This window comes from Poecilia reticulata, chromosome 5 (genome assembly GCF_904066995.2).
Source record: "Poecilia reticulata chromosome 5, P_reticulata-male-v2, whole genome shotgun sequence".
NCBI classification, from domain to species: domain Eukaryota; kingdom Metazoa; phylum Chordata; class Actinopteri; order Cyprinodontiformes; family Poeciliidae; genus Poecilia; species Poecilia reticulata.
This window is the reverse complement of record NC_088834.1, coordinates 25,916,932-25,933,581: the sequence shown is the minus strand read 5'-3', so window position 1 is coordinate 25,933,581 and position 16,650 is coordinate 25,916,932. Positions and strand designations below refer to the sequence as shown.

Below are 16,650 nucleotides of genomic sequence, written 5' to 3'. Positions count from 1 at the left end.
TGGAACAATTTTATTTAGGGGTATCTGAGAGAGCCGAATAGAAATAAATGCACGCCATGCTTTTCAAATTGCTTGTAAAAGAAAAAAATACGTATCCTCCTTATAATTCGCCATTATGTACCACTTTGCGTTGTCTATTGCCTAAATTCCTTTAAAATACATTGCAGTTTGTGGGTTTAATGTCAAAATGTCGCAACGCAGTGAAATTTTTAGATCGAATTGACAACAATCTGCTTTTGTTTTTTGCCGAGTGTCAAGGTAAGTGGCTTTCATGTTGCCTTCGCGTACCTCGGATATTACAAAATTACTCTCCTGGAGCAATAACTTATCGTATTTCATTCATGCTGTAAAGTAGAGAGGATTGATGTTTACAACAGTTCACACGCGACATTTGAAAGAGTGGAAGACACCTTAAATTTTCCCTGCCTTTATTCTTTCTCACAATTACGATTTGGACATTTGGAGCGGAACGCGAATGCAACATGAGAACCAAACCGGATCGTGACGTCACTGTGCTACGTGGAAAGGAAGTAGCGAACATGCTAGCGTTAGCCGAGCTACAAGTCAAGTGCGACCAAAACAAACGATGACGCCCGTGAAAAAGAGCCGAAAAAAGCGAAAATTAACCACCAGAGTTGATTTCGCTTGACAGCTGGCGTTTACCTTTGGGTTATTTAGCAGCTAAAGGTCTTTGCTGGGGACTCACTCGTAGGGAACCCCTCATCTTAGGTGCGAATTTAGCAGTTTTTCTAGCTGAAACTACCTGACTACATAATGTACAGCAGCAATGTTATGTTTTTTCGATAACGTCAACCTCTAATTTCATCAGGTTCCTCGATGTTATCTGCCTGCGAAGCTTTACAGAACGGAAGTAAACTTGACTTTTGCAAAGAGGTTAACGATAAATAAGGAAAATGATGCGAGTTATTGTCAGTACTTGGTGACGTCGAAAACCCCTTTTGAAGTCATTAAACCGAGTTAACTAACAAGCTAGCTGCGTTATCAGAATGAGTTGGTTCAACGCGTCTCACCTGTCCAGTTTCGCTAAACAAGCATTAACGACAGCGCAGAAGTCGATTGACCGAGTTCTGGACATCAAAGAAGAGGACCAATGGGGTGACACGGTTGTAATGCCTTATAACGGTAAGTAAGCGATATCAGAAACCGTATGTGTTTATCATGCAAGTCCCTAAAGTCTTAAAAGTTTCAATGTAATATCTGTTTTAGACACAACGTCTCCTGGGAAGGTTTCCGTGAGTGGTGGATGGGGTATGACTCAGTGGGAAGCCCCCGCTGAAGAAAAGGCCACCACTCCTCCTCTCAACTCCGAGGCCATCACTACGCCCGTCACTCGCACAGTTGTGGATGAATCCGAAAACTTTTTCAGTGCCTTTCTGTCACCAGGAGATGTTCCAGTGACCAAAGCGAAAGTTGTGTCTGTACCCCCTGCAAAGTCTCAAAGACGAACTCAAGAGACGGAGAAGAAAAGCCAAGGAGCTTTGCTGCAGATCCAAAGTGAGGATGGGATTGCAGAGCCAACAGACCCTGTAGAGCAGAGCGTTGAGAGTCAGACAGCGGCCGACGGCCAGCCGGATGAGGCCAATTCCTCACCAGCAGCGCCTTACTCTGATGCCATCCTCCTCCAGCCAGTTTCTCCAGTTACCTCCCCTGGTGACCACCCTTTCACTCCTGACTGTGTGAAAACGGATGCTGAGTCGGTTCCATCAGAATCCAAAGCGGAACCGGAACCAGAAGATCCACCCCAACAACAGGTAGAGACGGATTCCCCAAACTCCTCTGAGTCTCCTCCTCCTTCTGAAGCTAAAAGCTCTCCCCCGGTGGATCCCGCAACCCCCACGTCCACCAAGGAAGTTCTCCCAGGTCAAAAAGACTCCAAACCAGAGGACCGTCAGAACGACACGCCCTCTCCTCCGGTCAGCGCTTTCTCCTCAGGAACTTCCACCACAAGTGACATTGAAGTGCTCGACCACGAGAGCGTGCAGAGCGAAAGCTCTGCCAGCTCCAGGCAAGAAACCGGCGAGAGCAAATCCGGGCTTCACCTGATGCAGGGCTCCTTCCAGCTCCTCACTGCCTCCACCTGCGGGGATTTCGCTCGACTGGAAGACTACCACAAACTTACGGAGAGCTGCGGCTCCTCCTCGGACGCGTTCGAGCGCATCGATTCGTTCAGCGTGCAGTCACTGGACAGCCGGAGTGTCAGCGAGGTGAACTCGGACGACGAGATCCCCGGCAGCCAGACTCTGGCCTCCGTCACGGCGGGACCCGCTCCCCCGACGGAGACATGTCCGAAGCAGGAGGACGGAGCGGAGGAGAATGATGGTGAGGAGATCGACGGCAAGGAGGAGGGATACGCCGAGACGGGGAAGGAGCAGTCGCTGGACGAGATGGAGGAAAGCGGACGGAGCGCGACTCCTGTAAACAGCGAGCAGCCAGACGAGTTGTGCGCTGGTGTTGATGACGACGCGATGTTTGGTTCTACCTGCAGCGCAGAAGAAAATAGCACTCCACCAATCACAGAAGAGATGAAAAGTGTCTCACCTGCCCAGATACTGGAGCTGCAAAAGGTACCCGAGTACTAAATATGTGTACAAAGCACAAACATTCAAATGGGACTGAGTTGCCATTCCACAATCAACTATTATCAATCATTAATGGTATGCATGCAATAATTCATTAAGCCAAATTCTGCATCTGTTGGCTTAGAATGTTAGCCATGAATGTTCATAGCTAACATTCATTCATTCATTCATTCATTCATTCATTCATTCATAGCAAGTCAATGTCAGATGTTGTGCTCTGCATGACAGTAAGTGGTGAATTTCATTAACTTGTTTCCATGGGAACGGTCAGATTAATCCAGCAGCTATTTTTGCTGGCTGATAAATTGTCCCAGAAATCATTGCGATAAATGATATTGTTGTTTTGAGACCGTTTTCAAGTGATATAATGGTAATGGCATAACAGTGCAAGTGCACTCTTAAAGATGAATAAACTTAAATTTCTAATGAACATTCTACGACATCCACAATCAACAACCAAAACAACAAATAAAATGACTGCTGAAGTCTGTAAAAAACACTGCCCTTCAGAAAAGGGGCTAGTTGAGACCAATGTACCAAACTGAAACATTTTGTCATCCATAGAAATAAAGAGACACGAGAGAAACGGTATTGCAAATGGAAATGATCGAGCTTGTTCTAATTTATTATGACTTATTATTATTATTATGACTTATTGCAGCAGACTTAAACATCAAGACATGCAAAGTATGTATGTGACTTCTAGAGGTCTCAAATATGTGATTCTCTGTAAACACGAAAATACCTGCCAGAGACGATATAGATAATGTAAATATATGAATAAAAATCATCTTTGTACTTTGCAAGGTTAATGTTTACGATTTTTGACAATTGCACTTGGTGAAACGGCTGTACCCGACCTACCAAATTCAGGTGTTTTCAATTACTTTGTCTTTTAGATTGAGCTTTATTTTCTTTTTAATCCGTCGTGTGGATCTACTGTTCTTCAAATCTGCTGGCTGCATTATATTAGGAAAACATACAATATGCAATAATGTTAGTGGACCAAACAATGGAAACATTCTCTTAGTGTGGGTTTATATATTCTAGATAGTGACTAATTTATCAATCTTAATATTACTTCAAATCAGAAGAAACCTGTTGGTATAATTAAAATATAATTCTAAATCTTCTAAGGAATGTGAATAATTTGGGGCTTAATCGTATCATTCGATTCACAGAACTTCTTCATTGAGAGTCAATATTTTGGGAGCCAAACCATTTCACGACCCTGTACTTGTTGTGGAGGACTCCAAAGCGCCGTTCACATGCTGATGTTTCACAAAATATGTATTATGGATATATTTCAGGCCATCGACGATCTGTCAAGCCGCCTTGAGAAAAGAGAGTCTCAGCTGCTGGCTGTTAGCAAAGACAAGGCCAGGCTGGAGGAGGAGTGCGACAATTTAAAAGAGTGAGTTTGTCTCCCTTATGTATGCAACAAGACATACATATTCCCTTTTAAGTTCAATGCTATTGTAAAATTACACTTTGTATTGACGTTAAAGTAAGCTTATACACCGTCCGTTCATCTGTCAGTGAAGTGATAAGCCTGAAGGAGGAGAGCTCCACTGTGCAGTCCCTGAAAGACGAGTTCACTCAGCGCATAGCGGACGCAGAAAGAAAGGCTCAGCTGGCCTGCAAGGAGAGAGACATCGCCAGAAAGGTGATTATAATATAAGGGTTTGTTGACATGGACATCAAAGTCACTCTGGCAAAGATTGTAATTATTTTTTTTATTTTGCTGCTTCCGTATTTTACAGGAGATCAAAGGCTTGCGAGAAGAGCTTAGTACAAGACTGAACTCGAGTGATACGATGGAGCTCATCCGAGAGAAGGAGGAGCAGATCAGAGGTCTGCTGGAAGAAGGTGAGAGTCATTACTGTTCAAGCACGCCGGTCCCAGTTCACCTTCTTGAGCCAACCAAACTCCTGGTTTAGCAACCATCAAAGGAAATATGTGTGTTTTGGTCACAACCAAAAATAAATGCTAAATGCTAAATTGCCCTGTCATATTACATTGAGAGAACATGTGGAACCGAACTATCAGGTCAAATATAGTCTACCAGAAATACTACCAGAAGAGTGATTTCTCTTTTTCGGTGGTTTATTTCTCTCGCTGTTAGGTGAAAAACTGTCGAAACAGCAGCTGCAACACAGTAACATCATCAAGAAACTGCGTGTGAAGGAAAAAGAGTGTGACGGCAGGATTACCAAGCAGCAAAAGAAAATCAAGGAGCAAGAGGAGGAGCTGAGGCATCTGCAGCAGGTGAGTGTCAAGTACACGTCAGAACAATTTGCTAATTTGCTCTTACGTATGTGAGCACGCTCCTATTTTTACAGATAAGCACCATTCTTATGATGGTGCTTTTTTTTCATGCTGGTTAGAAACGGCTCATGTTCAGGTTAAATAATAGATTATGTGTTCTGCGGCAAATTATGGCCTGGTGAGCTTCAGGTGTTTTCAAGATTTGAAAAGTGATTCATTTCTGGACAAAGTCCTTGAAAGTGCTTGATATTCAAACTGCATAGTTTATTAATAAAGTGCAGTCTAACGCTTTAAATTTATAAACCATAATTTACAATTGAAACCAGATATTTTCATACACCTAATAAAAAGACGCAATTTTTTCCCCTTGCTGTCTGAAGGTAAATTAGACTCAAGTTTTCTTGTTTTAGCTTTGTTAGAATTACCAAAATTATTTCTATTTGCTAAAAGCCAGAAAACTTATTGTGGACAATTTTTAGATATTTTTGGTGACTTTCTTCGTATGTTGTGTTTTTAGCAGTTAAGGTAAATGATCTTCATCCTCAAATTAACATCCAAACTTTGTTTGCATTGTTTCAATGTAATGGATATTTATTATTTCTAACGGCTCAATTACTTATTAATCAGCTTATATTTTGTACATTTTTGAAGTTGGTGTTTTGTTCTCAGACCAATCAAGTGACAGACTTATCAAAACAGAAAATTTTGCTATATTTCGGCTTACTTCATTCATGCTAGAGAAACTAGAATTTCACAACTAAAAAAATATTAACAGTTGTAAATCATATAATAACGAATTAAAGCTTTCTGGTTTTCACTTCATTTGTAATGTTTCTGTCCCTTAAGCTTGGTGGTGGAAAAAGTTTGAAAATTGACCTCAAATGCTCCAAAAGTGCTTCGATTCTTCACAGGTTTCAGTAAAAACAAGAGAAACCCGGAACCTGTTAGCAGAATCACAAGTTTTCCTTTTAATTTGTTATTTGGTACTTTGTTCTGAGCGTAAGCACGATTCCCGATTCTCTGATTGCAGGTTCTGGATGGGAAGGAGGAGGTGGAGAAGCAACACAGAGAGAACATCAAGAAGCTGAACAGTGTGGTGGAGCATCAGGAGAAGGAGCTGAGCAGGCTGCAGACGGATGACGAGGAATTGCAGGAGAAAAACAGGAGCCTCCAAGCTGCCCTGGACAGCTCTTATAAGTAAATATTTAACTTTTCATTATTGACACTGAATATTTAGAGCGCTAGCTCATAAGACGATTTCATTGAGTTTGACCATCATTCAGTTTTTGATCCTAGAAATTTTTTTTTTTCTTTTTGGTTCTCCATGTAGTTCAGGTATCAGTCCTAATAAGTAAAGATCAGTTCATTACTCAGATGATGGCAGCCATACGCTCCAAGTATCAAAGTTAATTTTGGTTTTGTATTTTTTAATTCTTGAAAAATAATTACAGATGAGATCTTAAAAATTGCAGGAGATCTCTGTGGGTCCTCCTTCTAACAATCGCAGGTTTATTTGACTAATTTAATGCATTTGGTAAATCATAGAACCAGCACTCTCTCCAGAAATATTAGAATTAGGATGCTGTGAAAGTAAAAAGAATGCATGACAAAAACAGAAACTCTTGAAAACTACTTCTAAAAAACCGTATCAATTATCTGGAATTATGAAAAAATTTATTTTCCAGTGGTAAAGGTTTACGGGAGCCTGCAAGCCTTTCCGTCGGTCAATAGTTTATTTGGATCAATAAAACAAACTATTTTGCTCCATTTCTCTTGCTAGCAGTACTAAAGAGCACCACTACCTGGTGTGGTTAATTTTATTAGACAAGAATTAGTAATTATAACTTTAATTTGAAGTCGGTATTAGTAATTTAGAAACAGTTCTTGACATAAAAAAATTGTTTTTAACCCACTTTGCGTGGGGAGTCTACAAGTTAGCCAAAGTTAGCTTAGCCTTTTATGTCCTTTATATTCATCAGTGTCCATAGTTTATCTGAACAGTTTTTTTTTCTTCTTTTTTTTTTGTGCAACATGTTGGAAAAAAAATCACTTATTGAGCAACAAGAGCATGGTGAAAGGAATTTTTGAATTAGAAAAAAAGAAAGCTAATGTTTACTTTCAAATGCTGCAGTCCAGCAACATGGCAGCAATATGTTGATATGCTTCCTGTTCCTCTCTGTTTCCAGGGAACTGGCAGAGCTTCACAAGGCTCACGCTAGCAGAGCGAGTGAGGCCCAAGAGGCGGCTCTAAGCAGGGAAATCCAGGCCAAGGAGCAGCTGAGTTTAGCTCTTGAGAAGGCTCAGGAGGAGGCCAGGATCCAGCAGGAGGCTCTTGCCAACCAGGTACCACAACCCAGCACGACAAATCCTTCTCAGCCGAACATGCAGCTATAGCTTCATGATCAAGCATAAAAACAAGACTTCAAACAGCTTTTAAGAACATTTAACAGATGACTTTAAAGCAGCAAAATGGATTAAGTCGTTAACGTCGTTAACATTTTCCTAGTGAACTTTGCTTCCTACAGTGCTGTAAGCTACAGATTGCGTTAGCATAAATATTCAGTCGCTATTTAATTATACAGCTGCAGCGTCATGTAGCAGAAACGGAAAAGCCGATTCTACAAGATGGAAATATTTGTTGTTGTTCTGTCCCATAAAATCCGAATAACTTCGTAGTTGTCATGTGACAGGATGCGAAAAGTCAAGCAGTGTGAATATTTCTGCAAGAAACTATATGTAGCAATTTCTTTTAGTCATTTTTCCACCTTGACTCCTTTACACCAGGCATGTCCAAAGTGGGGAATTTGGACTTTTTGTGTCCCCCAACTTGCAGTTCTAGAGCGATACAAATTTGTTTATTAAACTTTTAATTTTAATAAAATTACTACAACGGAAAATGTTAAGTGCAACACAAAATATTTGTCTTTTATAATAAGTAGAACCATGTCTGTCCAGAGACTTTTACTGAAAAGCCGACCCAAATCAGCTTTCATTTAATGTATTAAACTCGGCTAAAAATATAGCAAAATGTTTTGACAGAAAGTGACCCAAGACGTGTTTTCATAACTGGGAATAAATTTTGTTGAACCGAGTCTAAAAGGGTTTGGAAACTAGATACCTTTCATTTAATGCAGCAAATGTGCAAAATCATTTTTACATTTTGATTAATTTTTATTTTTTGTTTTTTTTCTTAGCCCGCAACTACTGTTAACATAACAAAAAGTTTGCTGTACTCTATAATTATGTTGACTCAAACATGCGTTTTTTGTTGAAACGCACTTACTGGCATTTGATGTCACATTCATTCTCAAAGATCAGCAGCTTAAGGACAATAATGGTTTTCTCTGTCTTTTGCTGCCCTGCTTTTGTAAACAGTTGAAATACGAAAATTAACAGTCAACCATGCAAATAGTGGAGAACCTGTTCCAGAGCAGCGTGACCAAACTGTTTGTCATCTCCTGTTTGCAGGTGGCTGACCTGAGGATAGCTCTGCAGAGGACGGAGCAACAGCAGGCCAGGAAAGAAGATTATTTGAGGGAGGAGATCAGTGAGCTTCAGCAGGTAAGAAAATGTTGCTAATAAATAATTTTTTTTCCTATGGAGCAAGAAATTCCATCGTGATTGTAACAGGTTTTATCTAATCCACTCCACGTGATCTCAATGTGGTTCAGAGACTGCAGGAGGCAGAGAACAGGAACCAGGAGCTCAGCCAGAGCGTCACCTCAGCAACGCGGCCTCTGCTGCGACAAATCGAGAACCTACAAGCCTCGCTGGGCGGACAAACCGCGTCCTGGGAGAAACTGGAGAAGAACATTTCCGACAGGCTAGGTGAGACTCGAGGGCACATCAAGTCGCGGATTTGTAAAACGGTCGGCCAAACGCAGAGGTGTCCATGAAACCTGAGTCTCTTTCTGGCCGTCTGAACAGCGGACGCCCAGACTCAGCTGGCTGTCGCCGTGGAGAAGGAGCGATCGGCGGCAGAGGAACTGTTATCCATCAAGTCCCAGCTGGCTTCGTTGGAATCCCAGAATTCCTTGCTCCGACAGGAAAAAGCCAGAGTCTTGGCTCAGCTTGAGGCGGAGAAAAGCAAGAGGGAGAAACTGGAGGACGAGAGCAGCAGGTAATGTCAATTATCAGAGAATAACAAGTCTTGAACACACAGATTTTCCAGCGTTTTGTTCACATAATGTGAAGTTCGCAGATTAGAGCTGTCAGACTGTTTTTAATTTTCCTAAGTTTTCTCAAGATGTGCGGAGCTGGCAAAAAAATAGACCACAAAAAGCACTTTTCTCTGGTGTTTGCACTATAGTTCTTTCTGTCTTCCATTTGTCAAAATCATATGAACAATAAAGAAATTGTCATATTTTTGTAAAAGTAGAAAAACTAGCCTCTTTACCGCTTTAAATTAAAGCATCTAGATAATATTCTGTGTTTTAGTTTTAATTTATTCTATAAATACCATTAAACCATGGTATTTTTGCTCAAAGGTTAGTACAACAGAGTCTCACACCAGCTCATCACTACTTTTAATTTAGCAGTAACTTTCCTTCTGAGATCTGCTTTAGTGACGTTCCAAGTCTGTTAAAACAAAACCATTCATAGAAATAACTTTTTGTTTTTAATTCAATTAAGTCTATATCTCCAGCATCATTTTTCTTACATTGCAAATACGTGGTTCTGTTGTTCTGTGGCCACTGTCTGACGTTCCACTCAGGTCTACTACTCACAGTTTAATGACTGTTTAAGGACTTGGTTATAGTTAAATTATAAAAATATACCTAAATAAAACGACAAACTTGTTCCCCATCAGCACATAACAGACAGATTTGCAAATAGCTAATGTGTTTTCAGCTGTTATATCCTTAACCACAGGGAATGATGAAGTTGAGCGGTTATGAAAGAAGAAGAATGAATAAAAAAAACATGAACATGCAAACTGCTAGAAGTTTGAAAAATACACAGAGCTTCCTGGATTTCCCATGATGCTTTTGAGGGTTTCAGGAAACCGCAGGTCTTTTGTTATGCGTGCTGTGTGTGAGTTGGTCCTGCTGGAAGCCCCTCCCCCTCCGGCAGGAAGACCATGCGCTCAGCCTCATGGCTTTTATCTTCCGTGTGGAGGTGGGGCTGTTCAACCGGGCCAGTGGCGCAATGGATAACGCGTCTGACTACGGATCAGAAGATCCTAGGTTCGACTCCTGGCTGGCTCGATTCTTTTAGTCGACAGTTTCGACTATATTTGGGCCTCCATGAAATAAAATGAACAGAATGTTGTGAAACGGGTAATAAAGACATGTAAAACTGCATGTCTTAGAGTGAAAGTTGCGAAGAAGGATTGTTGTGTGCCACTGTATCCAACGGAAGTAGTTTGATCTCAAAAGAGCATTTGAAATAGTTTATAATAATTTTAAATATCTTTACCTAGGGAGCATGCAGAGCTGACAAATCTGAAAGGAGAACACAGTCGGATGCTAGAAGAGGCCAAGAAAGAAAAGGTAAGGCAGGAAGTTCTCCGACTTGTTCTCTGTTACAAAAACGGCTCCTCTCATGTGTCTCTTTGCTTCTTTAACCAGCTACTGCTGACCAACCAGCTAGAGATGGAAAAGATGAAGGTGGAGCAAGAGAAGAAGAAATGCTATCTCGCACAAGAAGCACTAAAGGAAAAGGTGCATAAGAAGCCTTCTTATTTGACACAAAACATTTAAATTTTTATTTCAGTTCATCCAAATGTACTTATTTCTTCCTCAACCAGGAGCGTAAAGCTGTAACACACTCTATTGGAGAGCCGCCAGCGGCTTCCACGCCGTCCTTGTCCCGCTCCAGCTCCGTCAGCGGGATGGAAAACGCTGGGCTGCACATCTCTGTTCTGTCGCAGGTGCGTCCTCTTTTTGATCAGATTTATTTACAAAAATCGAGCCGTTTTAGAGTTATTTGAAAATGGATTCTGAATGTTTTTTATGCTTCGTTTTAATCATCCTCAGGATGACTGTTTGGACCACTCGATGGGAGCAATGACCATGTCGATGTCGATGAGCGGAACCAACTTGTACGAGGCAGCCAGGCTGTCTGGAGGCTCCAGCATCATAGAGAACCTCCAGTCCCAGCTTAAACTGAGAGAAGGAGAGATGGCTCAGTTGCAGGTAATACAGAAAAAAACAACATAAGTCATTTTTGACTTGGTGAAATTCGTTGCAATACATACGGCTACTGGAGAGCTTTCCTGCCCACAGCCATCACCGTCTACAATAACTCTTTAGTTAAATGAGTTGCAACAGCATTTGATTTGCCTTTGGCATCGATAACGAATTCTTGATCTGAAGTTAGCTTAATTTTGTTGTAGCTCGAGATCGCCAGTTTGGAGAGAAGTCGCTCAGTGATGGCAGAGGAGCTGGTTCGGCTCACGAATCAAAACGATGAGATGCAGGAGAAAGTGAAGGACATCCCAAAGTTGAAAATTCAACTCAAGGTGCAGACAACAAATGATTAATTCATTGTTGAGTATGCATTCCTTACCATGGCTTCAAACGGCAAACGATGCATCTGTGTCTGTGGATTTCAGGATCTGGAGCAGAGACACAACACCATCCTGCAGATGTACGGAGAAAAGGCTGAGGAAGCGGAGGAACTGAGACTGGATCTCGAAGATGTCAAAAATATGTATAAAACTCAGATTGATGAATTACTAAAGAATCAGAAATAAAGTAGTTTCACCTGCTTTCCCCTCCTTGTTTGAGTGTAACTCAGTTGTTCATGTTTGCACAAGATGCGCTCAAATAACAGCAAAGAGGAAAACGTCTAACTTAATAACTGTGATTATTATTATTTTTTAATCTTAACCACCATTTCCTTTCCGTTACGAGCTTTATCGAAGTGAGGACAGATGTGTGGAGTAATGTTGCTGAATAACTATGAAGGATGCTCACGGTTGTTGAGTAATGCATCGATTTGAAATCCGCGGAATATCGCTGACAATAAAACCTTAGGCGTAGTGTTGTAGAGTTTTTCCACTGTATGACGGGGTAAAGGATTTGTTTGCACTGTACAAATGTTGTCAAAATTTGTCCATGCACATTCAGGAAGGTTTAAGAAGCTTATATTATTGTATAGAGAAATGTTGGTATACTTAATGTTATATAAATCACAATGCACGGTGTATATCCGAAGGTAATCTCAGAGGTGCTGATGGTTTAATTTTAAGATGTATAATTATGTAAATGAATAAACATTTATTTGGGTGGTGGAAAGACTGTCCCTGTTCATTTTAATATTGACCTCTATGTAAAATCAACTAAAAAAACAATCATTGTTTAAGACATTTTAAATTGTGTTTAAAGCGTCTTAATTGAACAAAATTTGTTAATTTCGCTGTATCCATGCTAATGCTTCACTTATTTTGCTTTTTCATATTAAAAGGACTTCCAAACGTAAAAGCGTGGCGCCATCTGGTGGCCACTGGATAACAGTACACCCTGTTAACGTGGAAGGTTTCCGGTCTTGTGAGAAATTCTGTTCCCCTGAGAAAATCTGTTCCCCCTGTGTCGGGAGCGCGCATTGCAGCCAGAGAAGTGGATCCGGCGGATCTGACCATATTTACGGCGCTTCTGATCGATTTCTCGGTAAAACCACTCATATGATCACGTCACTTTTGTAACTTTCAGTTTAATCGGCAGCTATCAAAATAAAAATACATACATACATAAACGTGGTCTTGTGTGGAGGTCTTTTTACGCTGTTTTGTGTTATTTTAAACGCGAAGTGAATCGATCTTTTTTTCAGCTTTTGTCTCGTAAGCCTGACAAATAAAAGTCAGTCAACAAACACAGGTTTCCAACACGTTGTGTGCATTTATAATTTTTCATTTCTCATAAAGGAGGAGGAGGGAAGCTGGCCGATAGCAGGGCAAAAAATAAAGACTTCCTGAAAAGATCAGAGTGTAAACTTTTTGGTAAATCCCGTTCTAATGTAAAATATGACATTACTGGATTAAGGAAATGTCTAGTATGGTATCACACATAATATTTTTTGAGAATTTGGAAACAGGTGCTTTTTATTTCACAAAGGCATTGGAGGAGAAGAGGAGAGGATGGATATTTCAGCTGCCTGAAATAATGTGTTCGCCCTCTATAAAATGGAAAAAAATTAATTTACCTGCAAGTCTTTTGCTGTATTCATTCCTCTTATGATCAATAAGAAATCCTGCAAGTTTGAAAACATTTGCTCTTTTTTTTGACAAAGTCAGGATGGGGGAACAAAATATCTTAAGCGCCTGATAAAATCTGTTCCCCCTCTCTAAAATGGAAACCAATTAATTTAACTGAAAAGTCTTTTACTGTGTTCATTCCTCTTTATATCAACAATAATTCCTGTGATTTTCATAACATTTGCTCTTTTTTGACAAAGTTAGGATGGGGGAACAAAATATCTTAAGCACCTGATAAAATCTGTTCCCCCCCTTAAAATGGAAACAAATTAATTTAACTGAAAAGTCTTTTACTGTGTTCATTCCTCTTTATATCAACAATAATTCCTGTGATTTTCATAACATTTGCTCTTTATTTGACAAAGTTAGGATGGGGGAGCAAAATATCTTAAGCACCTGATAAAATCTGTTCCCCCCCTTAAAATGGAAACAAATTAATTTACCTGCCAAGTCTTTTACTGTGTTCATTCCTCTTTATATCAACAATAATTCCTGTGATTTTCATAACATTTGCTCTTTTTTTGACAAAGTCAGGATGGGGGAACAAAATATCTTAAGCGCCTGATAAAATCTGTTCCCCCTCTCTAAAATGGAAACAAATTAATTTAACTGAAAAGTCTTTTACTGTGTTCATTCCTCTTTATATCAACAATAATTCCTGTGATTTTCATAACATTTGCTCTTTTTTTGACAAAGTTAGGATGGGGGAACAAAATATCTTAAGCACCTGATAAAATCTGTTCCCCCCCTTAAAATGGAAACAAATTAATTTAACTGAAAAGTCTTTTACTGTGTTCATTCCCCTTATAATCAATAAGAAATCCTGTGATTTTCATAACATTTGCTCTTTTTTTGCCAAAGTTAGGACGGGGGAACAAAATATCTTAAGGGCCTGATAAAATCTGTTCACCCCTCTCTAAAATGGAAACAAATTAATTTACCTGCAAAGTATTTTACTGTGTTAATTCCCCTTATGATCAATAAGAAATCCTGCAAGTTTGAAAACATTTGCTCTTTTTTTGCCAAAGTTAGGATGGGGGAACAAAATATCTTAAGGGCCTGATAAAATCTGTTCCCCCTCTCTAAAATGGAAACAAATTAATTTACCTGCAAAGTCTTTTACTGTGTTAATTCCCCTTATGATCAATAAGAAATCCTGCAAGTTTGAAAACATTTGCTCTTTTTTTGCCAAAGTTAGGATGGGGGAACAAAATATCTTAAGCGCCTGATAAAATCTGTTCCCCCTCTCTAAAATGGAAACAAATTAATTTACCTGCAAAGTCTTTTACTGTGTTTTTAAAATATTTGCACTTCATTGTGTGATTTAAACCATCTTTCCATAGCTACCTTATATTAATGAAATATTTGGCTTAACATAAAGCAAAAAGTGATAAACAACCTGCCAAACACCGAGCGGACATGGATATTTCCATAATTGATTGAAGGAATAGTGTCACGTGATTTTTGACTTTCCAGAAAACACCGTATGTCTTTATATTGTAATGTACTTTGTTAGATGCAATATCAGAAAAAAAATTTACTAAATTTGTTGATAAATATTTAAACATAAAATACATTTAATAAAGATTGTGAAACAGTCATATTTATTTAAACCATTTTGGACTTCAAACTTTATATGGAAAAATAATAAAGAATTAATAGAATGTATTTATTTATTCCAATGTTACGGGGAGAATGGATCATTACAGACATTTAAAATAAACGGTTCCCCCGCTTTAACACTTTATTTTAAAGAGCAAATGTTATGAAAATCACAGGATTTCTTATTGATTATAAGGGGAATGAACACAGTAAAAGACTTTGCAGGTAAATTAATTTGTTTCCATTTTAGAGAGGGGGAACAGATTTTATCAGGCGCTTAAGATATTTTGTTCCCCCATCCTAACTTTGTCAAAAAAAGAGCAAATGTTATGAAAATCACAGGAATTATTGTTAATATAAAGAGGAATGAACACAGTAAAAGACTTGGCAGGTAAATTAATTTGTTTCCATTTTAAAGGGGGGAACAGATTTTATCAGGCGCTTAAGATATTTTGTTCCCCCATGCTAACTTTGGCAAAAAAAGAGCAAATGTTATGAAAATCACAGGAATTATTGTTGATATAAAGAGGAATGAACACAGTAAAAGACTTTTCAGTTAAATTAATTTGTTTCCATTTTAAGGGGGGGAACAGATTTTATCAGGTGCTTAAGATATTTTGTTCCCCCATCCTAACTTTGTCAAAAAAAGAGCAAATGTTATGAAAATCACAGGAATTATTGTTGATATAAAGAGGAATGAACACAGTAAAAGACTTTTCAGTTAAATTAATTTGTTTCCATTTTAAGGGGGGGAACAGATTTTATCAGGTGCTTAAGATATTTTGTTCCCCCATCCTAACTTTGTCAAAAAAAGAGCAAATGTTATGAAAATCACAGGAATTATTGTTGATATAAAGAGGAATGAACACAGTAAAAGACTTTTCAGTTAAATTAATTTGTTTCCATTTTAGAGAGGGGGAACAGATTTTATCAGGCGCTTAAGATATTTTGTTCCCCCATCCTGACTTTGTCAAAAAAAGAGCAAATGTTATGAAAATCACAGGAATTATTGTTGATATAAAGAGGAATGAACACAGTAAAAGACTTGGCAGGTAAATTAATTTGTTTCCATTTTAAAGGGGGGAACAGATTTTATCAGGTGCTTAAGATATTTTGTTCCCCCATCCTAACTTTGTCAAATAAAGAGCAAATGTTATGAAAATCACAGGAATTATTGTTGATATAAAGAGGAATGAACACAGTAAAAGACTTTTCAGTTAAATTAATTTGTTTCCATTTTAAGGGGGGGAACAGATTTTATCAGGTGCTTAAGATATTTTGTTCCCCCATCCTAACTTTGTCAAAAAAGAGCAAATGTTATGAAAATCACAGGAATTATTGTTGATATAAAGAGGAATGAACACAGTAAAAGACTTTTCAGTTAAATTAATTGGTTTCCATTTTAGAGAGGGGGAACAGATTTTATCAGGCGCTTAAGATATTTTGTTCCCCCATCCTGACTTTGTCAAAAAAAAGAGCAAATGTTTTCAAACTTGCAGGATTTCTTATTGATCATAAGAGGAATGAATACAGCAAAAGACTTGCAGGTAAATTAATTTTTTTCCATTTTATAGAGGGCGAACACATTATTTCAGGCAGCTGAAATATCCATCCTCTCCTCTTCTCCTCCAATGCCTTTGTGAAATAAAAAGCACCTGTTTCCAAATTCTCAAAAAATATTATGTGTGATACCATACTAGACATTTCCTTAATCCAGTAATGTCATATTTTACATTAGAACGGGATTTACCAAAAAGTTTACACTCTGATCTTTTCAGGAAGTCTTTATTTTTTTGCCCTGCTATCGGCCAGCTTCCCTCCTCCTCCTTTATGAGAAATGAAAAATTATAAATGCACACAACGTGTTGGAAACCTGTGTTTGTTGACTGACTTTTATTTGTCAGGCTTACGAGACAAAAGCTGAAAAAAAGATCGATTCACTTCGCGTTTAAAATAACACAAAACAGCGTAAAAAGACCTCCA

General features: G+C 38.9%; 1 protein-coding gene and 1 non-coding gene across 2 annotated transcripts; both read left to right on the top strand.

Annotated features, from left to right (window-relative positions):
* The first annotated feature begins 449 nt into the window (after positions 1–449).
* Positions 450–11,580, top strand: tmf1 (TATA element modulatory factor 1). Its single transcript, XM_008409576.3, has 17 exons — positions 450–1,143; positions 1,228–2,585; positions 3,911–4,014; positions 4,140–4,266; positions 4,364–4,469; positions 4,726–4,868; positions 5,899–6,065; positions 7,055–7,211; positions 8,337–8,429; positions 8,540–8,696; positions 8,796–8,988; positions 10,291–10,360; positions 10,439–10,531; positions 10,618–10,740; positions 10,847–11,005; positions 11,206–11,331; positions 11,425–11,580. Exons 1-17 carry the CDS (start codon positions 1,008–1,010, stop codon positions 11,563–11,565), a joined length of 3,453 nt encoding a protein of 1,150 aa, XP_008407798.2. The 5' UTR covers positions 450–1,007; the 3' UTR covers positions 11,566–11,580.
* On the top strand, positions 10,003–10,075 carry trnar-acg (transfer RNA arginine (anticodon ACG)). The gene has a single exon. It is a non-coding gene; the product is annotated as a tRNA-Arg (tRNA).
* Positions 11,581–16,650: the final 5,070 nt, after the last annotated feature.